Below are 25,370 nucleotides of genomic sequence, written 5' to 3' on the forward strand. Positions count from 1 at the left end.
TGGAGTTATTCACACCCCTTCTTCCTTTGTGGTGTCCTCAAGCGACTAGCGGGAGTGATTTGTGACTAGTTGGAATTTCTCACAGCTGCTTTGCATGCTGGAAAAGCTAGGGTGAAACACTATCTCCCTAGAAACAAATTCTCTCTGGAACTGTTTGGGTTGCACACTCCTAGAGCAGGGTAGACATTAAATACCTAGGTGGCCTGTTAAGGATCTAGCAGAGATTGCAGAATTCCCCAAAGTTTCACCCTGGAGCTGTGCACTCTGAGGGCTGGGGTAACACTGGCTCTGACATCCCTGTATTCATCCCTGTAGGTGGGAGAGGTAATGGAATCCTAAAGATCTATGCTGGGGGGAGGGAGACAATAAAAGGTCTGTGCAATCTACCACCCAGCACTCATCATCTGGTGTTTCCAGTCCTGGCTCCTGTGGAACATCACACTCAACTGCACAATCCTCCAGACTCCAATAGCTGGCCTGGCAAGTTGCAGCATTCAAAGTGAAGTGCCTTCTATTCTCTCATGGGCTAATTCTCCAAGAAATGAGTTCAGATAAGCGGGCCCTTCTCAAGATGGCACCCCGTTAGAACATCACGATAATATGCTGGGAGGTGCAGAGAGCTTCTCCAGAGTCAGTTCATCATGAATCCTGGGTCAGCAGTGTTCACTGTAACTCTCCTTTTTTCTCCTCTATTATTGCTGAAGGGATATTTCCCGTCCTCTGTGACATTTCTGTGCAGTGGGTAGTGGGTTGTATTGCTTCACTTTCTATTTTACTATCTAACATCTCTGGGTTTCTCTAAGTCTCTGTCCAATATTGAACTCTAGTATTTTCCCATGGCAAACCATGAGCAGCTACATTCATTGTTTTAATTATATCTTATAGAGATAAAAGCCAGAGATGGGTGTCTCCAATGTACCATTTTAGAAAGGTCTTCTAATCTTCTAACAAGACTTTAACTTGTAGAACAGTTCCTCTATTACCCTACAGATATCTTGCTTAACTTTGGATACTCAGCTTTTTAAGTCACATGTCAACTGAAACTCCCTTTTTATCCCTAGTGAACCTGCTGGAATGAAGGCTTATTAGAAACTAATCTCTTGCAGTAAGAAGTTCTACGGTTCAAATGGCAATAACTTTTATACTTATTTTTCTATTCTACACCATCTCAACTAATACCTAATTCACTATCATCCTGAAGCCTTTCCTTTGGTTAAAAAGTTAAACTTGAATTTCTTTTATATCACTTGCTAGACAGATTCTGGTGTTTTCATAGAACACCCTGAAGCTAGTCTGCAGCTAATTTCCCTCCTCACACTTCATTTATGGATCCTAGAATTTTTAAGGTGGTCAGATTTATCTTCCCAGAGTCTGGTTGAAGAGTTTTTTTTTTTATTTAAAAAAATATTTTAAAACTCATAATTGTAGTTCTTTCATGAAAAATTTTTGTTTAAAAATTATTTACTGTGTTCACTTTTTCACTTTCGAAAACAACATATTTTGGGGGTTCCTTACCATACTCTGTGGTGATTTTCTCATATATCAAGAGAACATTAATTATACTATTTAATTTATTATTTCTTTGGTAGCAGATGATTTTAAAGGAAGCAGGTAAATAGAAAAAGACTTGAAAAACAAGGTGATGGTGGAAATAATGTTAAAAAATTCACTGAAAGGAAGAAATAATGCATCATTTAATTAATATTTTATATACACACACACACATATAGATAGATAGAACAGATATGTAAATGCTTTTCTGTGGCTTCCTCCAATTCATACATTTTCTGAATTTAATATATAAATATGGAGCTAGTTAACTTGGTACTGAGGTTTGGATATGGCTTGAGTGTGTCCCCCAAAGATTCAATTACTGGAAGTTTAGTCCCCGGTGTGGTGGCACTGAAGTGGTGGTACCTTCAAGTAGGGAATAGAAGAATGTAATTAAGTCACAGGAGAATCACTCTAGGAAGGGATTAATGCTGGTCTCACAGAATGAGTTAGTTCTCTTGAGTGAAAGTTGTTATAAAAAGAGCAAGCCTGGCCACTGAATCTCTCTGAATTCCTTCTTGCCATGTTATCTCTTCTGAATGCACTCCTGGGTCCATGATGTCATATGCCATGTAATGAAAGAACCAAGCGGGAGGCGTACTCACCAGAGACCAAACTGAAGAGGCTGCCCAATCTTGGAATTTCAGCCTCCAAAACTGTGAGATAAATATATATTTTTGGTATGAAGTGCCAGCCCCAGGCATTTTGTTATAGCAGCAGAAAATGGATTAGTAATACAATGGTCATATACCATATTTTATATATATCTTTGAAATGTTAAATGCTCATAAAAAAGAGGTCAACTATCGTAGCCAACAAATGTACCAAAATAGGTACAATGATTAGAAATGGCTAAAAACTACATCAAAATGAGTTGAAAAACTCATAAAAGATTGCCTTATTTTTCACAAAGGTACAGCACATTTTAGGCCAAATATCTTTAAGAAAAGAAAAATGATTTACTATATTCCCTTGTTGCATCCTTCACAAAGCTTCAGAAGTTCCACAAAATAAACATCAACATTTCTTTGGAGAAGTTCAACATCTTCCAGCACAAATATACAGAAGGGAAAAAAACTGTCCTACAAATATTACCGTTTACTTATTCACCCTTGGTAGTTTTTGAAAATATACATTTATTCCTAATTTACATTTGCTACGTGAATGCAACTTTTGAATAGCTCTCATGTTTGGAGTAAGGAAAACAGTCTGGTCCATAGGACTTTCAACACTGAAACGACAAGCATTTCATCCAGATGTCAAAACAGGAAGAACTTCTGGCATAATCAGCACTAATGATAGTACAATACTGGTTAATCTTTCTGATAAAGAATTCTAGTAAAGGACAGTCTCTATTGAATTTAACTTTGAATGTGATGATATAGGTCTATAAGTTGTTTAACACACTGACTTTCCTCAACTCACTCATCTCTATGAATGGAATTATTTTTATGTGGTCATATATTTAAAATAAATACACTTAAAAATAACTCCTTAAAAATCATACTTGATAAGATGCCCAACAGTAGTGATGTTTTATAAGACACTCACAGGTAAAAATGTAACCCACATAAAGAACCCTCTGGGATGTTGGTTTCCCATTGAATTTAGCTATTTGTTACTGATCATTTAAATTCATTCCCACATAAGTAAAAATTAAACAGTGTAGTCAAGAGAAAAAGTGCTGGTGTATGATGAGGGTAACCGAGTTAACTTACCTTTCCTTCATCAGTTGAGTAAACATGGTGAAAATCATCCAGTCTTTCTTCATCTTTAAAATTAGAACTGCATACAGATCAGAATAATTATAAAGATAAAATTAGATAATATAGAGGAAAATGTTTGAAAAGTTTAAAATTAGAAAAATTAACCTGGTGATAGTAATAACATTTCAGTAATAACTTAGAACATTATTCCCACACTAACCTAGAAGTTGTATGACCTAGAATGTTGCTGGTCTTTGATAAGTCCTGAATAACATGTCATTTCCCTAAGGAAACATGAGAAAAATCATTTCATAAGCACCATTTGCCTACAAATTTAGTTTTCCAAATGAATTTTAACTTTTATATGAAGCACTTTAATCAGTTGCTACTCAACAAACACTAACTGGGCAGCAAAGACACCCCCAATTTACTGTTCAAGGAAGACATCTGTGTGTGTGTGTACGTGCTTGGAAAATGATTCTGTTTGACAATGGTGCCTGAAATTACTGAGATTTGTCCTATGAAAGCAGCACATGTGGGAAGGGACTCAAATTCCTTACATGGCTACTTACTCTGCCTGCACTGCATAGTGCAGCTACAAAATCATCTTTTTTGTGTGTGTGAAAAGCATCAAAGAGTAGAAACAGTTGAAGGTGGAAAATCCCTGGGAAGAGTGGATAATTTGGCATAGAAAGATTGAGATTGGGATACACTAGGAGGAAGAATAGCCAGAGGGCTCTGAGAGAGGAAAGCAGTATGCTTGACAGCTGTTTTTTGGCTCTCCTTCCCCTTCCTATAAGCTTAAGAAAATAATTTCATATTTGTTTATTTCCTATCTTCTGAAATCATTTTTGAGAAGATAGGAAGCAGAGAGAAAAAGAAAGGAAAAATGGCACCACTTTAAAGTGTAGTTGGGCCAGCCTCCAAACCTCCAACTGTTTCTGTGTGTGTGTTTCCTGCAAACTCTCCATGAAGCTGCTAGGTTACTAGCTCTCATTGTGATGGAAATCATTCATGGCTAGAGGAAGATGTTCCCAACAGCCCAGTCAGGTCATTGTGCCTTCTGGTTAAGTATACAAGGAAATTGAGAAGGGGGGGGGGGGTGTCAATTGATAAAATGGAACTTCCAGAATTCAAGGAACTCACATATAGATCTGAACCAAGGCTATGTTACTTCTCTAAGTAACATTTCTTAAAGCTTATTTTTCCTATATGGAAAATGAGGATCTACTATGTAAAGTTCTGGTTTTTGGAGAAAGTTTAAAAGAAATAATCTACTTAAAATACTAAGTACACTGCCTGGCACATAACAACAAACTCAATAATGGTAACTCTTATTAATGCCCAAACTGAATTTTTTCTTATTGTGGTGAGTCTAGATTGTTACTACACTTGCAAATCCAGGTCAAATAATTACAAGCATTTTTTTCTTTCCTCAAAAACGTATCTGAGTCTTAAAATTTCAGATAATGACTTTTTGCTTGTTCAGAAAGCAGTCTAGATTACCCGTATTTTAGTTTTGTGGTGGTCTAAACTTTATCAACTCATGACATTATACTGTCATTTTTTCCCTTTTAAATGGGGAAAAATAAATTACTTACCAAGTAGGTACAGAAGGTAGACCTCCCCCAACCAAACAGAAAGGCAAGTACATCTGTCCATCTAAATTTAAAAGTAACTATGTTCAGAAGGATCTTGGCTGTGAATGTGTTTGGAAGTACAGAATATCTCATTTGACAATTATTTTGGTTATCTAGAAAAAAGTAAAGTTATGTTTGCAATTACAACATCTTCAGTTTCAGGTAAGGATGAATATATTTTCTCCAAACGTAAATATTATCTCGGTTTGATGACAGAGAAAAGAGGAATGATAAACAGCATATGCTTTCATCCAACACTATGTAGCAAGAGGCCACTATGCATCAGGCACATATTAATCCGGTTTTAGATTAAATTGCCCACCAAGACACTGCCAAAAGTAAGATATCCCAAATGTTCTAGTGCAATAGACAGTAGAGTTTGGATTATGACTGCAAGTAGGGAATGCTTTGTTAAGTTTAAGTGTCAGCCACAAACTATTGGCAGCTAAGAGAAATGGGGTGTTGCCCGTCTATTGCTGGGACCTATCTTTTTCTCCTCAAAGGGTGTGTGTGTGATACAGCAGACCCTCTGTTTGGCTTTAAGCTCTGCTTCAACCTTTCAGTTAAGCTCTGTTCTTGAGACAGGTCATGGGAGCAGCTGGATAATATAGAGAAGGGCAGCCTCATTGAGAGGGTACTGAGCTAGAGAAAGGAGTTGCTATGGCTCTCCCTGCAGTACAAACTGGGGCTAGGCCCTTGTGTCAGGATCATATGACAGCATTCTCAACAAAGTACAGATTCCCTCATTCCACAGCTCAAAATCCAGGTATGCACAGATGCTCACAAACTTGAAGATTATTGTTTTTCTGTTGAAAGATTTTTTTAAAAGTACCAAATAATGTTTTTATTTATTGCAATGTATGATTCACCCCTTTGGTCTTATTTTAATAAGTTGCAGAAATTTATATCAGTCTTTGAATGACTATATTTAAAGGTCCTTAGCTTTCTTTTAAAAATATTTTTTGCTATTTGTGCTTGTCTCAGCTTCTAGTGAGCAAGTAGTAGTAAGCCACAGAAATCCCATTCCTGGTAATGAAGACTAAACAATACACAAATGGGTTGAATCCAAAGCACAATCTTTTAGCTTATTAGATAGAGGACTTGGGCAAGACTCTCAACCCCTTGGTTCCTGTTTCTGAATCCTTACAACATGGAATACTTCTTTTAATTTAAAATTAAATGAGGTACGTGTAAAGTGATCAGCTAAGAGTGCTCAATAAGTTCCAGGAAAGTCCACAAACCTTACCCCAATTCCATGTCATATCTCAAGAAGAGTCTACATATTTTATCTTGAACATTTCCGTATTCTTCCTTTTGTGGCTAACACAATGCCTTTCTCCAATTTTCCCCAACTACTATAGGAAAGGACAATTTTTTTTTTTTTTTTTTTTTTTTTTAAATTTAAAGATCAAGCTCCAAATGACACCTCTCTTCTGGATTTCTCTAAGATACCTCATAGTAGTTAACTCACCCCTCTGGGTTGGAACATAGTTCTCTCATAACACAGATCCAATTGAACCGTAATTACGTACCATTTGCCCACTGCACTGGTGAAAGGTAGTCAACCTTAAATCCTCAGTACTTGGTGTCTGTTAACTCAATAGGTGGTCAAACTATTCAATAACCTGGATGGATATATTCATATGTGAAAGGCAGGACAGGAGAAATATATGGATGCACTTATAGGGAAATAATGGGCTTATCCCTTAGTGTAGTTGTCCTAGGGTCCCTTCACTCAGCCTCCACAGTGTTTACGCGTTGTGCTAGGGGAGGCTGGCCTCTGCCAGGTCTGGTCGGGTTTCTCCATTTGGGGACACAGCTCCGTAGGGCACCGGCAGGGGGCGGCGTGGTAACGCAGCTGAATGCTCGGCGGGTGACACCCCCGCACCTTACCCCTCAACCTCCGAGTAGCCCAACCCCAGCGACCAGGTCAGGGGCTCTCCCGTCTCAGAGGGGGCATACTGCTTTCCTCTCAGACTGGGTGGCCGGGTTGCACAGGGCCTTTGGGGAGAATATATTAGTTTTCCAGGCGTTCTTCCTTGGTTCCCACCTCAGTATCCCACAGTCTCTATATAAAGGGAAAGTTGCTATGGATTAGTTTGGAAAATGGCAAAGGGTTGCAGGAACAGAAAGCAGGAGAAAGCGGAAATCTTTCTAGCAACCACCGTAGCGCGAGTGAGCGCAGGGATGATAACATTACAACCCCTTTTAGCTGTGTCCAAAGGAGTGAAGCTGAAAGGGAGAAACTCTTTATATCCTTTAAACTCATCCTTTTACGTCTCATGGGAAACCAAATCATATCCCACTGATATTTTTATTCACCTCAAAGAGCAAACCTCAGAGGGCTGCGAGGACCGCGCTTAGCCTCCTCCGCTTCTCCTCCAGGTTACTAGTCTTGCGGCGCGACTCAGCAACCTACTCGGCAGCCCGGCGTTTGCCCGGAGCGCGCTCCACACGCCGCGTTCCGGGGCCGCCGGGACCTCGGCGATTGGCTGCTGGTCCGCCGGCTGTCTGCTCGGTTACGCGCGCCGGCCCCACCGCGCTCCCGGCGGCTCGAACCCGCTGGTGCGGCGGAGTCCGACGCTCGTTCCCGCCTCCGCGTCACCTCCAGCTTAGGGCTGCCCCCAAGTCCTCCTCCGCCTTCCCCGCCCCCGTCCCCGCTGTTGCCCGAGGTTTCGAGAAACGAAACCTACTTATCAGCAAGCCCTTCCCCTCACGCGCGGAGACCGATTTGAGTGGACAAGTGGACTCGTTAGTGCACACTTGGACCCGATTATCAGTGGAGTAACCTGTCAAGTTATACAGACACGCAGATTAAAGGGAGGTCGTGAGGAACCTCCGGAGCCCCAACATTACACTATAATGACGCGCTGTATCTGGTGAGAATTTTATCTTAGGAAGTTTATGCGGTTGCGTGATTTTAGTCCTTATCTACTTTTGATGGCCGCTTATGACAGTATGGGCATTTTAGGTTCTCGTTGGGGGGGATTCGAGCGGGAGTACATAAATTACATATATATTACATATATTACATATTATATATATAATATATATTATATATTACATATTTTATATATATATATATATATATATATATATATATGCAGACACACGCATCTGCACGTAGACAGGACTAGCGGCCCCGCTCCAGGTCGTCTGTCCGCAGCGCCTATCTGGGGTAGACTGTCCGCCCGGCACCGGCTGGCGGTGGGGGTGGTGGTAGAGGGCGGCACCTTATGCAGATGAGGAGGGTGTGGCGAGCGCGCTGCGCTAGGGCCCCGGAAGCACGGAGAAGCCCGGTATAAAAAAAGTACTGAAGACATTTCCCCCGCACAATTGCTAAAGCTCCAGAGACAGGAGCGTGCGCGGCGGCAGCAGAAGCCGCCACCTCCGGGACCACCGCAGCTGGAGCGACAGAGGCGCGGGCGGGGGAGAGGGGCGGGAGTGGTCAGTGCGTGCAACCGGGTCTGGGAAAGACGAAGTCGTTAGCTTCTGCCGGGAGCGCACTCGCAGCTCCTGGAAGTGTTGCCGCCTCGCGGTTCCTCCCCTGCTGCGCTCCTAGAAGGGGCGGCCGCCTCCAGGTGACACAGACGGGACTCTCGCTTGCGCTTTCCAGATGCATCAGAGATACTTTTGGTGCGGGGCTGCTCTGCGGGGCGCGGCGCGCGGCTGGGACCGACCAGGGTCGGGGGAGGGAGAGACTGAGGAGCCCCAGGGCCCGAAACGATTTAGGGGAGAGGGCGCGCTCTTTGCTGTGCGAGCCCTTGCCCTCCGACGGTCCAAGTCCTTACCGTACTTTCCCCCCATTCTTTTCTTTTAGGATTGACCAGGGACAAGTGGCGTTTGGCGGACACTACATGGCGGAGGGCGAAGGGTACTTTGCTATGGCCGAGGACGAGCTGGCCGGCGGCCCTTACATCCCCCTGGGTGGCGACTTTAGCGGCGGTGACTTTGGCGGCGGCGGCAGCGGCAGCTTCGGCGGGCACTGCTTGGACTATTGTGAAAGCCCCACAGCTCACTGTAACGTACTGAACTGGGAGCAAGTGCAGCGGCTGGACGGCATCCTGAGCGAGACCATTCCGATCCACGGGCGCGGCAACTTCCCCACGCTCGAGCTGCAGCCCAGTCTGATCGTGAAGGTAGTGCGGCGGCGTCTGACCGAGAAGTGCATAGGCGTCCGCGATGTGCGCCTCAATGGCTCAGCCGCCAGTCACGTCCTGCACCAGGACAGCGGCCTGGGCTACAAGGACCTGGACCTCATCTTCTGCGCTGACCTGCGGGGGGAAGAGGAGTTTCAGACTGTGAAGGACGTCGTGCTGGACTGCCTGTTGGACTTCTTACCCGAAGGGGTGAACAAGGAGAAGATCACACCACTTACGCTCAAGGTAAAGCCATTGGAGACGGGCTTAGGTCCTGATCCCCGCGGAACCCAGCCTGGGTGCTGCGGGGAGCCTAGGACAGAGGGGATTCGGTTAAAAGTCAAGTATCTGCGGCCGTCACGCGTTTGGGAGCGCTATTTCTATTATTTATTATTTTCTCAATGAGTGAATTAAGGTGTGTGGATGATATTGAGTGTTGTAGTTTACTTGGAGCTTCAGCGTCACAACTCTTCTCCCGCTTCCTCCTCTGTTTCCCCCCACCCCCTTCGCTTCCTTCTTATGGTTTAACTCCTGGCTTTCCTTGCTGGAGTCCTGTCCAGAGTAGATTCTGAAAGGGGGAAGGAATGAAATGGTGTAATGTAAATAATTTATTTTCAGTCATTTTATAATCTAGTCTTTGGGAAAATAGCAGCCTGAAGCAGAACTGAGTCAATGGGTTTTTTTAATTGTATTGGAAAATGTGAATAGATTTCGTCGCTGCATTCAGCTGACTCCATGTGTTAAAGACATATTTGTTGATTCTCCGTGTTGATTCACACGTTAAGGTTATAATGGCAATTCCCACTCCCACAGGGTAGTTCAAGTCACATTTTATACTAGTTGAAATTGTCTAAGGACAATTTAGTTCGTATTTGATTGTAACTCTACAGTACCCCTGGAGGGACATACCAGTTACTGATAACATTGATTGCCTCAGGGGAGGGGAACAGGGTGGCTGGGGACAGGGTGAGAGGCAGACTAACGTATCACTGTATCCCGTTCTGTGTCCTTTGAATATTGTATGGCTACTGTGTGAATATTGTGCCTATTAGACCATTTTCAAAAGTCAGACATGACAACGGAACCTCTTAGTACTATGATACGTCTGCCAAAAGCCTCAAACTATTACTTCTAGTCTCTTTCCCAGACAGTTAAACTACTCGTTAAATGGATATTTTTTTTTTCCTGTTTTCAGAAGCCTGTTTAAGCCTACAGGTAGTGTTTTGCTAAACCTGACAAAATAAAAGGGAAGAGCAAAATAATTCTCAGCTGTGGAGAGAGGATGTATTTATTTATTGTTTTTTTCAAGGTTTGCTCATCTTGTTTTATCTTTTAAATTGTAGGAAGCTTATGTGCAGAAAATGGTTAAAGTGTGCAATGACTCTGACCGATGGAGTCTTATATCCCTGTCAAACAACAGTGGCAAAAATGTGGAACTGAAATTTGTGGATTCCCTCCGGAGGCAGTTTGAATTCAGTGTAGATTCTTTTCAGATCAAATTAGACTCTCTTCTTCTCTTTTATGAATGTTCAGAGAACCCAATGACTGAAACATTTCACCCCACAATAATTGGTGAAAGTGTCTATGGCGATTTCCATGAAGCCTTTGATCATCTTTGTAACAAGATCATTGCCACCAGGAACCCAGAGGAAATTAGAGGGGGAGGCCTGCTTAAGTACTGTAACCTCTTAGTGAGGGGCTTTAGGCCTGCCTCTGATGAGATCAAGACCCTCCAGAGGTATATGTGTTCCAGGTTCTTCATCGATTTCTCAGACATTGGAGAGCAACAGAGAAAACTGGAGTCCTATTTGCAGAACCACTTCGTGGGTTTAGAAGACCGCAAGTATGACTATCTCATGACCCTACATGGAGTGGTGAATGAGAGTACCGTGTGCCTGATGGGACATGAAAGAAGACAGACTTTAAACCTTATCACTATGCTGGCCATTCGGGTGCTAGCTGACCAAAATGTCATTCCTAATGTGGCTAATGTCACTTGCTATTACCAGCCAGCCCCCTATGTAGCAGATGCTAACTTTAGCAATTACTACATTGCACAAGTTCAGCCAGTATTCACATGCCAGCAACAGACATACTCCACTTGGCTACCCTGCAATTAAGAATCATTTAAAAATGTCCTGGGGGGGTGGGAAGCCATTTCAGACCAGATTTGGGGGGGAGAAGAAAAAAAAAAAAAAAAAAAGGAGTGACCCAGTCCTAATTTGGGATGTGTTTTGTGCAGTGATGATGTTCCTGGTTTTAAGCTTGGCAAAGCTCATGGATCTTTTCTTTGGTATGGGAGCATGATCTCTAAAATGTTTTCCTCCTTAATTCTCCCCTTTTCCTTCTACCCAATTGCATTTTGTCTTGAAACAAAAGAGACCTGTCATTAAAAACAACCAGGTCCTCCTAAGATAACAAGTGGAAAAAAAAAAAAAAATGCTTGATGACAATATGGGTTTGCAACAACTTCTCCCATAGCTTTGCCATAGGGTATAAAAAGTGGTAAAGAAACTTTTAAGGTGGAATTCACAAAAGGGAAAATTTAGAAGAAAAAAAGTCTCACCCCACCTTGTTTATCAGTTCAGGAGTTCAGATAGTAACTATATGGGACGGGAAGCTCTCATGCTGGGATTACTATCTGAGGCTCTTAGCAAGTGCTTTCTGTGGAATGATCCTGTTGTGCTAACAGAAACAGCTTGCTCCAAATGAACAGTAGTAGGTTGGTGCAGTTCTCATAACAAACAGCAGAACTTATGATGACACAATCCATTAATTCCAGCTGCGTGCATAGCTCGCATTTTTAAAATGTGAAAATGCAAGCAAAAACAGCTGTAGCAAAGAAAATATGCTCAAGGACCAAAGATTTAACAGATAAATACCCAAGTAGAAGAGATAGAGTAAAATATATAAAGAGTTACTATATTTGTTACATACCAATATACATCAAAGTGCCTGTTGCTTTCTGAAAATTTGAAGTGGAAAAATTATTTTATGGTTTAATGATTAATTTTGTTTTATCAGGGACTCAAGAAGAGAATAAAACAACATATAAGCTTGTGAATGGTGGAGGAAATGCCCTATTTTTCTTGGCAAATAGCTGCATAAAGTTGACATTGTTGGTGTGATATTATCTTAAGTATGTGTGCATATTATGTGTGTATATATGTACATATTGTATGTACATATATATGCACAACATTATGATCTAGAACAATGTATCAAATAGGAAATGTTTAAATACTGTGTGCTTTTATGCTTTCAATAGAATGATATGAGACGTGGACATATTGCAATGATGAATTAAAACCCACATCTAAAAGAATTAAAGCAAGTGAAGGAAGGAAACAAATAATATATTTGATAGGAAGAGTGGAGGTAATACATTTTTAGTGAGGTTTTTTTGTTTGTTTGTTTATTTTTTGTGAGCCAGAGAATCCCAAAATGGAAGTATATTTGTTTGGCAGAACATTATTTTTTTTTAATATTAACTGCCACTTTGACAGTTTGAACCCATTTTTTTTTAAATAATTGTGTACCTCCATGGTGTATAATCTCATGGATCATGGATCAGTGATAGGCTACTTAAATCCCTAAAAATAATTTCTGGTGATCTGAACGCTACTTAATAATATTTAAATGAATTTTAAATAAATGCATTCTGCATTTCTGGACCACTAGAATTTACTAAATGTGAAATGACCCTTTTTAAAGAATATTTGCACAATTGCATAAAGTTTATATATGAGATATATATTATATATAACATTTTATAAATTTATGCCAATATGAAACATCTTTGATCTGGTTGTCACACTGCATTTAAATATTTAGTACTGTACTTTCAATTAAATCACTTTGCATTAAGTCATACCCAACTTTATTTTCTCTTTTTCAAGAGACCATTCATAATTTTGTGAAATGAACTGTCTGTTTGATGACAGCTAATCCTAAAACCACCCCTTCTCCCACTCCTCTAAACACTGGTCTCTGAAAATATATTTGTTAAAACAAAAGTAATGCATAAAAACCTTCCCTTTGTTGTGAAACAACCATGTAATCCACATCTGCCCTAGTAGATGACTGCTTACTATGATAATTCCTTTTTAGACCCAACCAGAAGATTTTTGTAGTCAGTTAAAGAGGGACCAAGGAAGAAAATAGCATCCTCCTGTTGGCAGTGTAATTTGCTTTTCTGCCTGTTTGTTGTCTGTGCATCTCTCAGATGCTCAGTGCTAGGTTAATCCAGGTAAATCTGTCTGGACTACCTTGTATGCATCTTTCTTTGAAACTTTAACAGGAACCTGGTGGTTTTGCTGTAGCAGCTTCCCTGTGAATTCTGTCAGAGCTGTCACAGCCTCTGCACTGCCACTCACTGTTTTCTAGGGTACTCTTCCTTCCCCATGTTGGCTCAGTCTCCTTCATTCTAACCCTGGGTCTGAAAAATTAACTGCGAAGTCCCAGGGATCATCATTCAATTTGCAGATTAAGCCTGGCACTCATCTGTCAGAAACCAGAGCTCTGTCTGCTTAGGTGTTTGGAAGTTTTCTAAAAGAAAATGAAGGGAATGCTGAATATAGAGAGGCAACTGGTGATTTGCTTTCTTTTCATCCTAACTCTTGACATAAGAGTTGTCTACTATTGAAGAGTCTAGATATCTCTGACTCCACTATAGCAGCAAACTGCTATTAGTGTATGACACAGGTTTTTGTTTGGAGGAGCCTTATTTGATAAGACACTTTTCATTTATTTTCTCAAATATTTATATTCTTTTCTTGCTTACTTCAGGGTTGGTAGCTTAGTTGGAAGTGCCAGCACCTGGAATTCAAATAGAGGAAGCTATACTCAAGACAACTTTCAGCAGTTACTTTAAGACATATAATTTATTTCTATTTTGTATGTACTATAGTCCTGTGCATATGTAGTTCAACACAGAGTGGAATATATGTCTTTCTTTGTGGATGTGTGGCCTAATAATTCGAATGTCTTATGAAAGAAAGCTGTATGTATAGGTCAGAAAAGAAGAACAGCTCTCAACTCCTGATTAGTGCCTGTGATTTGTTTGCTTTTGTTTATTTGGCCTGCTGTTACTTTGAAACAGAAAGAAGTTTTATCTTCTGGGGCTCTTTTCACCTGTCCAGTCTGGCATGTCAGAGAACACTTATCTGTGACAGTGCCCTTTTAAAAAGTTTACTTCATCCGCAGTAAATCCAACTGCTTCAAGATCACCTACACCAAGATGGACTTTTCCCTTTCAGAAATGGGATCAAGTATCTACTCATTTTGGTATTCGGTGGACTATTTTAAAGTAGGTCCAAAAAATGCAAGATGGAAGAATATCTGTAATCTACAATCCAAACCAAGAAGGAAATAAAATGAAAAGTAAACACAACTGTTTTTACCACCCCTTTCTGTTTGCTTATTGTTGGTTGCTTTACTGTGCATAAAGTTGTTTTCAATGCAATGCTTGATAAATAAATATTGTGAACTATTTTGTAAATGAAGTGTATTATGTTGAAAGCTGTCAGCAGCTGTCAAAAATAAGCTTTTTTGTTGTTGAAGATGAAGTGTGTTAGATGAAACCAAAAAGCCAAAAAAAAGTGATTTCATATATAGCACCTATTTGAATATAATCTTTCTTTAACATTTCTTTTAGCATAGCCTTTTCAATGCTAAGAAAGAATCTCTGTAATATTTTGTTATAATAATGGCTTGCTAACAAAGAAAGTGGTAAAAGTACAAAGTGGGACGATGTCGAGGTAACTTGATGAGAGTTGCTGCGAAGCTTTGCAGAGTGGAGGAGGCTCTACCCATTGGCTGTCTCTCCCTCCAACTTCTCTACAGCCATTGCCTAACTCTGAGGCGCCCTACTACAGCAAGCTGCACCTTGGGTCACTCTTGGAATTTTTTGACTATAGTGAGTCACAGGCAGAAAAGGAGTTGTTGGAAAATGGACTCTTAAAAACTGACATGTTTGAATCAGTGCTAGAGGGAACAGATTGTGAATTTTGTTTACAGCATCCAATATTTGGATTTTTTTTGTAAATAAAAAGAAGTTATTTTTTTCTATTGATTGGTGTCTGCTGTCTTGGTATTTGTGCTGGCAAAAATGGTGTCCTCTTAATCTCAAACCATGTCCGTTAGGAAGCATAAGGCAATACGTGTAGACCAACCTCAGCAACATTCTCATTGGAGCACAATAAGTAAAAACATTTAGCTTTCAGCCAGCCTGTCTGACTAATCATTTAATTCCATAAGAATCTTGCCAACAGGTACCAAACATTTTTGTCTGTATATGGACTTAGTAGTGTTAAATGACCCAGAAGACTGCTGGTTTTCACTATCACTGAGACTATGCTTCTGGATTTCCGGGCTCCAGTAATTTTGAGTAGGCTTTGGTTTTCATACTTAACCCAGGGGCTGTGATACCATCATTATTTGTGTGAGACATTATTGTGTTATGGGAACATGTGAGAGGAGAGGAGGGGGATAAATACTGGTAGCTAGGAATTAGAAGGGGATATTCCAGAGAAGGAATAACAAAGGACCTAATGTATTGTAACTTGTGTGTGCATGTGTGCACACCTGTATGTGCACTCGGTGCTAAGGTATCACCCTTTTGTCTAGCATTCAATGTAATCTCACCTCTTCACATTGCCAGGGGGTATGCATTAATTATTCATTTCAGTTTTTTTTTTTTTTTGTCTAATTTTGGAAACTTTGTCAATACTAGTAGCATGAGGATTTGGTGAGCCTAGGCTACTATAGGGCACACTTGTGATTTTAAAAACATATAAAGCCTTGATGTTAAATAGAATGCATCCTCGACATTGCCTCTGTGAAAGAGCCACTCCTGGTATTAAAAGCAAGCTTCTTTCACACATGCATCATAAAAATACAGGATGGTTATTTGGTTTGATAATGGTATTTGTCATTCTCTTCTTCCTTTGTTGCAACCTCTTCATTCTTTTACAACCAGTCCTTCACATGTCTTTGGTCATCACATAATTCTTTTTAAACAAGGGTTGAATAAGGATAGTATATATTAAACTTCTAGACTTAGATACACCCTGCCATTTTGAGTTGAATTACTAGGCTGTACCCACCTAAGCCTGGAGAGAAGTTATCCACCCTCTGTTCCTTAGGGACCTCATTCCCTAGACATTTTGTTTCTTTAGTAAAAAAATGAAGCACAAAATTTATACCCAAAAAACAAACACAAAGGAAATTAAAGTCATAGTCTTTAAATATAAAATAGGATAGGGATTGTTAAGGCCATCAAATACTTCTAAACCTAAACTGTAATTTCCTCCTGAGAACCAGGTTTGAAACCAATGATATGAATGTACTTTGGTCAGCTGGCTAATATATTCAGGCAGGAGAGGGGAGAGAGAAGTGGTTTAAGGTCACAGTGGCTTTCACCTAGCAGGACCTAGCTCTTGGTTTCTAATGGTATCCTCCAATAAAGGAACCAGGACTCCTTGGACAAGTGGCTGAATCTAAATCTAGAGTTGGAGAAGGAAATATACTTAGAGGAACCTGGACCTTTTTTTTTTTTTTAAGTTTCAGAAAGCAAGAGTGTGTATTTAAAAAAATAAAAACATAAAACCACAAAAATGGGAGGGTGGGAGGGGAGTATGTCAGAGAGACATAGGAGCCAACCAAAAGAACTGTAATGGACAAAGCTAGAACAACTTGAGCAACAAAATAAATAACCAGTATTGATTTATAACCCAATGTATAAAACATCCTTGTATCCAAATTGAAATAAATAAATGACTGAATGAATAAATTGGTGAAGAGAAGGAATAGACACATTTCCTGTGTAGAATCTCGAGTAATCTATGTAGATACTGCCCCCTCAAGGAGATGGAGGTTAACTCCTCAGGTGTTATGTGTGGACTCTGCATTGGGACCCTTCCAAAGATCACAGTATGGAAAGGGGGAGAAAAGAGCAATATTATCAACTGGAGAGACCTAGCACTACTGAAGCCAGGTGATCAAGGTCAATGTGAATTGTGATAAGTCATGATAATAGTTTGTATTCTTATTATGATGTGACGAGAATGGAGAATGGCACTTGACACAAACCTCAACCAAGGGGGATTTTCTGACATACCAACCAGTATCATAAATCATTACAAGGAGATTCTGAAAACTGCCACAGCCAAAAAGAGCCTAAGTAGACATGACAACTAAGTGCAATGTGGTATCCTGGATGAGGGCCTGGAACATAAAAGAACATCAGATAAAACCCAAGGAAATCTGTATAAAGAGTTTTTGAAGTGATTATGTTTCAGTGTGGTTCATTTGTTGTGGTAAATGTACCATACTAATGTAGATATCAACAATAGAAGAAAATGAGTATGGGATATATGGGAATGGACTCTGCATGATTTTCACATTTTTTTCTGTAAATCTAAAATTATTCTCAAAGAAAAGATACATTGAAAAATAAAGAGTGATGCTTCCCTGCTATTTCTTCAATTGTAACATTAATAGTGAATTTTATTTTGTAATGTCTTCGAACTTAAAAACATTAGGAGATCACATGGAGTATGGTTTACTCAAAAGTTTAGAGAATCTTTAACTCCACATTTTAGAGAAAAGGAACCAAGTACAGGAGAGCTGAGTTTCACAGATCATGTTTACCTGTAGAATAGAAGGAATTAACAATCAAAAGTTGTTTGGGAATTATTTGCAAAGGAGCAATAATGATATTTTCAACACTAACAGCATCTAATATTTAATGGAGAGTTCTAGTGAGTTATTATTTAGTATAATTCATAATTTATCTGTTTACATATGGTTATCTTTCAGCAAACAGATTTTCTTGAATTGGAGGAAAATCAGAACTTCAAATTATTTTCCCAACTTAATCACTGGTATTTGTCATAGTTCAAAACACGGTTTCAACAAGTATCTACTCTTAGTAATTTTCAAAAGCAATAATTCCAGCTCAGCAGTTTATGAAGCCAGGATGAGAACTGGGCCTTCTTGCTCAGAGATACAGAGTACCCTTAACTCCAGGAATTTACAAGTATGGGGCTAAGTTGTTTCTAACCTCAATAATGGAAAGTTCCTCGCAGGATCCCCTTCAGAAACTATTGATTTTCCAGCACAGTGTGTACTTATCAGTAATGCCAAGATTTTGTGGCATCATCTGGCCATGTCATTAGAGAACAGTTGAAACACTATTCTTTTAGTTTTTCTTCTTTGAGCAAATTTCAACATAATGAGCTTCACCAGGCACTGTGGATAAAACTGTTCTACATGTTAATCCACAATTATATATGCTCTATGCTTTCTCCATATCTCTTCAAAGAAGGTCAAGGAAATCATAGTTTGTGCGTTCTTCATTTTAATTGGGGATAAGTAAACTATCAAAATAGTTTAATACCATTATAGAGTTCAACCATCAGAGAAAAGAAGAGCAACAAATTCCATCAGGTTCAAGGCATAAAGTTTGAGTTTGAGTTGCTAACTTAGTAAACAAAAATATATTATTTAGTCTAAATTGATTTCAGATAAATAGTAATTTTAAAATATATTTCGTGCAATATTTGGTACATATTTATACTAAAAACTTATCTGTATCTGAAAGTCAAATATAGCTGGGGTCCTATATTTTATTTTACCTGGAAATCTCAAAACAATATTCAGGCTCATGAAATATGGCACAAAAGAGCATTTTTAATTTGTTAATACCCATTTTTCAGGTAACATTTAAAATTACATTGACTCAGAACACACATAACAGAAACCCTTCAAAAACCTGGTTCATTTTAAAAATATTCCATGAATGCTTTTTGTGTGTTTAGCTCTATGCCTGGTCCAGAGATGGAATTAAAAGAAGCAAAAGGCAAATTTGTACTCTTTGACTAACCTACTTTCACTTAAGATAATAAGTTTGGGAGACCTAATGTATAACCTGAAGATTATAGTTAATGTATTGTATATTTGAAATTTGCTAGGATAATAGATTTTAAGTATTTTCACCAAACCCACATACAAAAAAAAAAAAATAGCAAAAAACAAAAACCAAAAACGTGAGGTAGTAGACACATTAATTAAGACTGATTGTGGTAATCATTTTACAATGTAGACATATATCAAAATATCACATTGTACTCTTTGAAAGCTATGCAATTTTTATTTGTCAGTTATACCTCAGTAAAGCTAGGGGAGGGGAAAAAGGAAAAAGAAGTGAAAGATCTGAGCAATTACCCTCTAAAAAGTTAGGTTCCACTTGCAAGTAGGACTTCCTTGCTGAAAATTAATTTTTCCAGCCACCTTGGGGTTAATTACTCACCCAGCTTAGCTCTGCATGTGGCATCATAAAGAACCCTGTGGACTAATGGAGAAGCAGTATGAGCGTAATAGCCCTTGAAATGGGCCTTCTTTGGAGCTCAGAAGTAGAGCTCCCCACAGGTAGCCCCTGTGTAAAAAGGCTCTGGCTTTTTGCTGAACTCATAGCAAAAGATAAGGTTAGATGTTTGGATGTTTTGGCTGACAGAACTAAAAATTCTCCCTGAGTTTCTGGACACTGTACTTTCTTTTCAAAACTGCTGCAGAAATCTTTAGGACTTAACTAGAATGCACCTTGAAATTTTATTGCCTTGTAACCCTGTTTGCTGCAGCACATTAAATTCCCTTGAATGTTTCTTATGTAACCAGTGCTGGTTAACTGTCACCTTGAAGTTAGTACAACTTAGTCATTGCTGCCTTTTCCACAGTTGTGAAAGTTCCTTTCTCAGATAATTTTAATGCCCTGAATCCACCACAGAACCTAACCCCCTCCCAATTTGTGCAAAAGTAGTTGTGCTTTTAATCTGGATATTTCTTTGGTCAGGTTGGAGATCCTACTAAAAGAGGATTTGTATTTGTCACTCGGGTCATTTATGCTCTCACCTTTACTGCATGGTAGGCGAAATCCACAGCCTTTAACATCATCAGAACATTCAGTCCTCAGTTTCTCATGCCATTGGCTCAAAACTATGTGAAGGTTTACAGAGCTACATAGAAACTGGCTTATTTTCACTAGTAGCTGTGATTGAAAATGGACACAGGCATACACACAAATACAATACAAAGCAGAAGTGTAATTAAGATATTGGCCAAAGCAATACAAGTATGACCAAGCTCCTTCCCACTTTACAGTGGTTGTTCCGCCTTCTTGGAGAGCTCTGCCTCCAGATCTTTGCATTTTTTTTTTTTTTTTTTTTTTTTTTTTGGCAGTGCTGGGGATTGAACCCAGGGCCTTGTGCTTACAAGGCAAGCACTCTACCAACTGAGCTATATCCCCAGCCCTATTTGCATCTCTTGATCTCCAGGTTTAACTTTTTTTAGTGATAAAATATTACTTTCTCAAAGATATTTTTCCCCATCTTAAAGTTGTCTTCAATATATTTCCTAATATTCTCTAGTCCCTTACCCTGATGTTTTGAATACATCTTGATATTACACTTGTCACTGCAATTGCTTTATAAATTTAATTCTTAGTTTATGGTTTATTTGTCATCATTGAATGAAACTCCACAAAGACAACAACTATGTCTGTTTACTACTGTATACTTAGTGTTTGAAATAGCCTCCGTTACATAGAGGATGCTTGTTAAGTTTTGGTGAGTCAGTAAATAAAAAGGATGCCGTCTGGTTCTAGGTGAGAGGTGAAGTGGAAGATCTAACTGGTAAAATGTTAATGAAGATATAAAAAGAGTGAAGAGATATCAGGAACCCTGCTACATAAGAGAAGGATCTCAGAGATCATTACTCATTGAGAGGAGAGAATTGGAGGCAGAGAAATTCCCATCTTATCCAATTCAGAGAACTGAACAATAGGAAAAAGATGTTCTCAGTGGCAATGTTTAGGGAAGCACTGTTTGAAAGAAAGAACTATTGTCTCTTTGTGATTCCCGAGCTTGAAAAGTTGAGAACAATGGGTCAGCCTGTGCTAATGACATCTGTTGTGGCATGGTGCTCAGGGACAAGAGGAACAGGAGGCATATCTTCCAGCTCCTGTGGGTCTTCTAGTACTATCCCGAACCAAACCTGGAAGCCTGATAAATTGAAGGAGTGCAGTTTTCCTGGGTCGTGTGTCTATCTGTCTGTCTGTCTCTCTCTATCCTTTCAATCATTCACTACCTATATCTCTCGGAGAATTTTCAGGAGAAAGAGCACACAGACTGAGGCTGGCCCTATTTTGAGTAAAGTTTGAGGCTATTAGGTAAGAAATGCTCTCTGTTATTTGAGGAAGGCAAATGTGAAAAGGTCAATCTGTCCATCAATACTTCTAAAAAGCAGCCATCAGCATTTTCACTGGCATCATGAGCTGCTCTAGCCACATGGGGCAGTCTTGTCCTGGAGCATTATATCTGTTGTGACTATTTATTGTTGGTTTTTCAGGAGTGACCCCATTTCAGAATGCTGCCCTCTTGTCAAAACTTGTGCCTGCCATGTTACTCTGTGTGGTCACAAAAATGCTTTCAATTTTAGGTACCAAAAATTACTGGATGAGTTAGATATCTGGCACAGGAAGGAGCCTAAGTTTCATATATAAGTAACATCTACAAAAAACTAATCTAGAAATTTGTCTCAAATTTTAGTTCTTTCTACCACTTTTATTTAAACCAGTGTGAATTTCCTGAATCTTGTCCAAAGTTCCAACCTGGTTAACTGATAGTGATTCTCATGAGAAGGGAGGTTAGGAGAGAGATTGATCAAGAAAAGTGAAACAATGTGACATATTTCACAAAAAGTACAGAATATTTTGTGTGAAGTTCCCATTATATAAAAGCAAATTTCAGGCTTCTAACATGAGATTTCAAGAGCCATTTGAGGAAATCTACAAAACAGGAGGATATGATACCTACTTGTCATTTCCTAAAGCACACCACTCTATATATTATTTTTGCTAAAGTAATACAACACTAGAATTTTGACTCCTTGAGATATTAGTTTTAAAAAAAAATCCCTCACTGTGATCTTTTCAAGCCACCTTGAAGAATGGGGAAAGGATTAGACTTTTGCTGAGTTCTTATTTGGAGCAATATGTTTAACACTTTATATACACCATCCCTGTGTGCGTGTGTGTTCATTTACTTTAATAACAACACATATGGCATGTTATCATCAAGGAATGTAACTTCAGTATAGACAAGAGAATTTTACAAGTGCAATAATTCTGCAGTATCAAAGTTTGTATATAATGCCTGACCAAACTGGCTTTCTCATAAACCATTAATCACTACCATTATAGATAATTTAGTTTAACATTTATATTTTTCTTTCAAAGAATATAAACACAGTGCATACATTTAAAAAGTGTTCTTCATTTACCCTTGTATTAGCACTTCAAGTACATATTTCTATTTCGAGATGATATTAAAATTATTTTAATATAATAGCAAAAATATAATTTGATAATTACAGAAGAGCTAAATTGGAATCCATAAGTAGGTTATTCTTATGTTTACATATGTGATTCTGAAATAAATACTTTTAGGCAGGTCTGTTGTGAGCCTTCTAGATTTGGTTTAAACACACATATACACACTCTTTCAGTTGTGGGAGACATTAGAAGTTATATTTCATAAACTTTGTTGAAAGTTCAAAAGTCAAACAACAGCAAAACTGAAGTGCCCAAAAAAGTCCACGAGGCAGGCAGAAAAATCTTAACTGGGGTACACAGAACTGACTCATAACATTCAAAACGTGGTATTCTGCAGCAAACTGGGAGTACTTCTGGGTTGGCCTGCTGGCTTCTTTAACAAAAATTTCATCATAGGGTTGAAAAAGATGGACATTTAAGTGTATTTAGGTGGTGTGTTTCTTTTGACTCCCTTGAATGACCTAGTTAGTAAACTAGTCACTAATAATTTGTGCACTAGACAAATCAAACCAACAAGAAAGCAAGCCAATAAGCCAATTTTCAAAATACCATTTTATCATCCTAACACATTTGAATGACTTACTTTCAACACAAACATGTAACCTCAATATGTAAGCCAACATCTCTTCTTCTAGGGTTTAGGTTTTGCCAAGAATTTCCATTACATGGAACAGCCCCAACCCAGAGTCATTGCTCCTGCCATGAAGTCTTGGGCTGACACATGTATGTGGACAAGGTGAACAGGCATTCTAGTGTCTCCTCTGTTCTTCAGTTTGTAAAATCCATAAGCAACAAATTTCTATAAAACTTGCCACTCCAATGGGGACAAATGGAACCTCCTTATCTTTTTGGATAAATTTGGATCCCTGATCTTCACTAAATAAAGAAACAGAAACATCTGTGTTTATTGACAATGTGACTGCTTGAAAGTCTTTGATTATGTGGTAGCTTTCAGCCCTTTGAAGGCACATATTTTGTCTAGTTGGTCCTGGTATCTCCCTGGACATCTACACCATCCTCTTAAACCACCAAATACCATAGTAATAGCCATTATTTTCCACACTTGACTGGATAGGGAATGAAAGCTAAAAGGGGTTTGAGTTTGGCTTTTCCAGCTACAAAGAAGAGGAAAGACTCCAGAGGTAGTCTTGAACTGCACATTTTTGCTGTACTATTCTGGCCTGGTCAATCCTTCCTGCTCCCATCTTTGGCTGTGAATTGTCAGTGCTGCCATTTCTCTGAATCCTCTATACTTAAGAACAGGAGGTAGTACAAACCTTAAGCAAAAGATGTGGCCAGTATCTCCTGATGTCAGGCTTTCTATATGATGTATTAGTAGAAGTAGTACCTGTTCACAGCAATTTGATAAATAGTAATTTTTCCATTTAATCCTCAATGTAATACTGTAAGTTAGGTTTTAAAATGGAATTATGATTATCTCAACTTTAAGGTAGAAAAAAGTGAGTCCTGGAGAGTCTGAGCTTGTATCTAGGACATAAAGGCCTTTAGAACTTTGGGTGAATAAACATAAGAGAGTCTATTTCTATCTGAAACAAGTAAGACAAATGGTGTCTTCAGCAACCCATCTCCTATCAACCACCTGTCCGAAAGGCAGGTGCATCATCACACCACAGCAGTAGAAGGTTCAGAAGAGCTTCAGAGCTTTTCTCGCATGATAGGATCACATAAATTGCTTATTGTGAGTGGATTACCTTATGAAAAATAAGCATGATTTAAATTTTCAGTTGGCATTCAAAATTCCAATAAACAACTTCAGTGTTGTCAAAGATGTTTTCAGTTATATCATACTATAAAGAATGAGTCACTTAAACTTTGAAAGTGATCAATTAGCCTGACCTGTATCATGTCTACTAACAATGCATGTTACCCAGCTGGCTGCTTTTGAATCTTTTTTAGACTTTTCTTTTAAAAGAAAATGTCTGAAAGGAAAGGTAAAGAATATAATGAGACACACTAACCTCTTACAAAATTCTGAGCGAATTTCTATAACTCCTAAAATGTTCATTAGTCTTCTTGTGCTGTGTGCTTATTGCACCTGTTTGGTTTTGCCATCTCAAACAAGTTCCTCAGCATTTTTATCCTAGTTAGTGGTTTTTTTTTTTTTTTTTTTTTTTTTGCTTAATGATGTCATAAGTGTTTCTCAATACACAGTATCAATCAGCTTCTTTGACACTTATTAGTTAGTTCATGGTTGTCGAAGGGCTAAGATGGGGGACTGGATATGTGGACCTGGATTCTAATTCTGTACTTGTGTTAGTTGATTAATTGATGAGCTTCTAAAATGTTCCTTAAGGAAACATGCATGCCAAGGAGCCCATCCTTAGCAATTTTGATTTAGTCAGCCTTGAATGAGGCAAGAACATCTATAATTTTTACAAAGCATTTATGAAGCACAGCTCTGCTTAGGACCCATGCTTTACAGTGCTGATAGTGCCAAGTCTGTAGTCCTTGACCAGGGTTCCCTAGAAAACAGAGCCTGAAGCACTGATTATGATTCTAATGAGTTATTTGGCAGATACAATCATAGCACGTTGAGGTAAGGAACAGATGTAACTGATGGCAACACTGTGTGTTACATCAATGGCGACTGCATCATAAGATGCCCCAAAGCAATATGATAGGTGATTCGGCAGGCTTGTCCAAGTAGCAGGAAGGAATTTTCCAGAAGGCTTGCAAGGAAATACTGTAGCCTAGAGTAGCATACAGGGGAGGAAAAGAAAAGGTAATTATCTTTTAGTTTTCTCCTTGCCTCCTTTTTCCACTGGTCAATATGCACTCCCTGAGAACTACCTCTCCCATAATTTTCAGTTGCTTCATCTGACCTGTTAGTGGTTATGGAAGAAGTGGTCATGTTCTATAGGGTGGTGCTTCATTCAGTTCCAAAAACAGAGTCACTCTGGCATTAGGAGGGGTGCTGATTAAG

At 39.1% G+C, this 25,370-nt stretch overlaps 1 protein-coding gene and 1 long non-coding RNA gene across 3 annotated transcripts; one reads left to right on the forward strand and one right to left on the reverse strand.

Moving 5' to 3' along the window:
* Nucleotides 1–5: 5 nt before the first annotated feature.
* LOC306665256 lies at nt 6–7,505 on the reverse strand. The gene is made up of 5 exons (XR_013764953.1): nt 7,220–7,505; nt 4,859–4,919; nt 3,270–3,336; nt 2,157–2,207; nt 6–1,917 (listed from the first exon to the last, which is right to left on the reverse strand). It is a non-coding gene; the product is annotated as an uncharacterized lncRNA (long non-coding RNA).
* A 690-nt stretch (nt 7,506–8,195) lies between these two features.
* On the forward strand, nt 8,196–15,109 carry TENT5A (terminal nucleotidyltransferase 5A). 2 transcript variants are annotated; one of them, XM_079147453.1, is made up of 3 exons: nt 8,196–8,533; nt 8,718–9,282; nt 10,380–15,109. In XM_079147453.1, the coding sequence occupies exons 1-3, from the start codon at nt 8,514–8,516 to the stop codon at nt 11,154–11,156; spliced, it is 1,362 nt and encodes a 453-aa protein (XP_079003579.1). In that variant the 5' UTR covers nt 8,196–8,513; the 3' UTR covers nt 11,157–15,109. The 2 variants fall into 2 exon arrangements, with proteins under 2 accessions (XP_079003579.1, XP_079003580.1); XM_079147454.1 differs by having other exon boundaries at nt 8,198–8,478.
* Nucleotides 15,110–25,370: the final 10,261 nt, after the last annotated feature.

Source organism: Sciurus vulgaris (assembly GCF_902686455.1).
Source record: "Sciurus vulgaris genome assembly, chromosome: 7".
NCBI classification, from domain to species: Eukaryota; Metazoa; Chordata; class Mammalia; order Rodentia; family Sciuridae; genus Sciurus; species Sciurus vulgaris.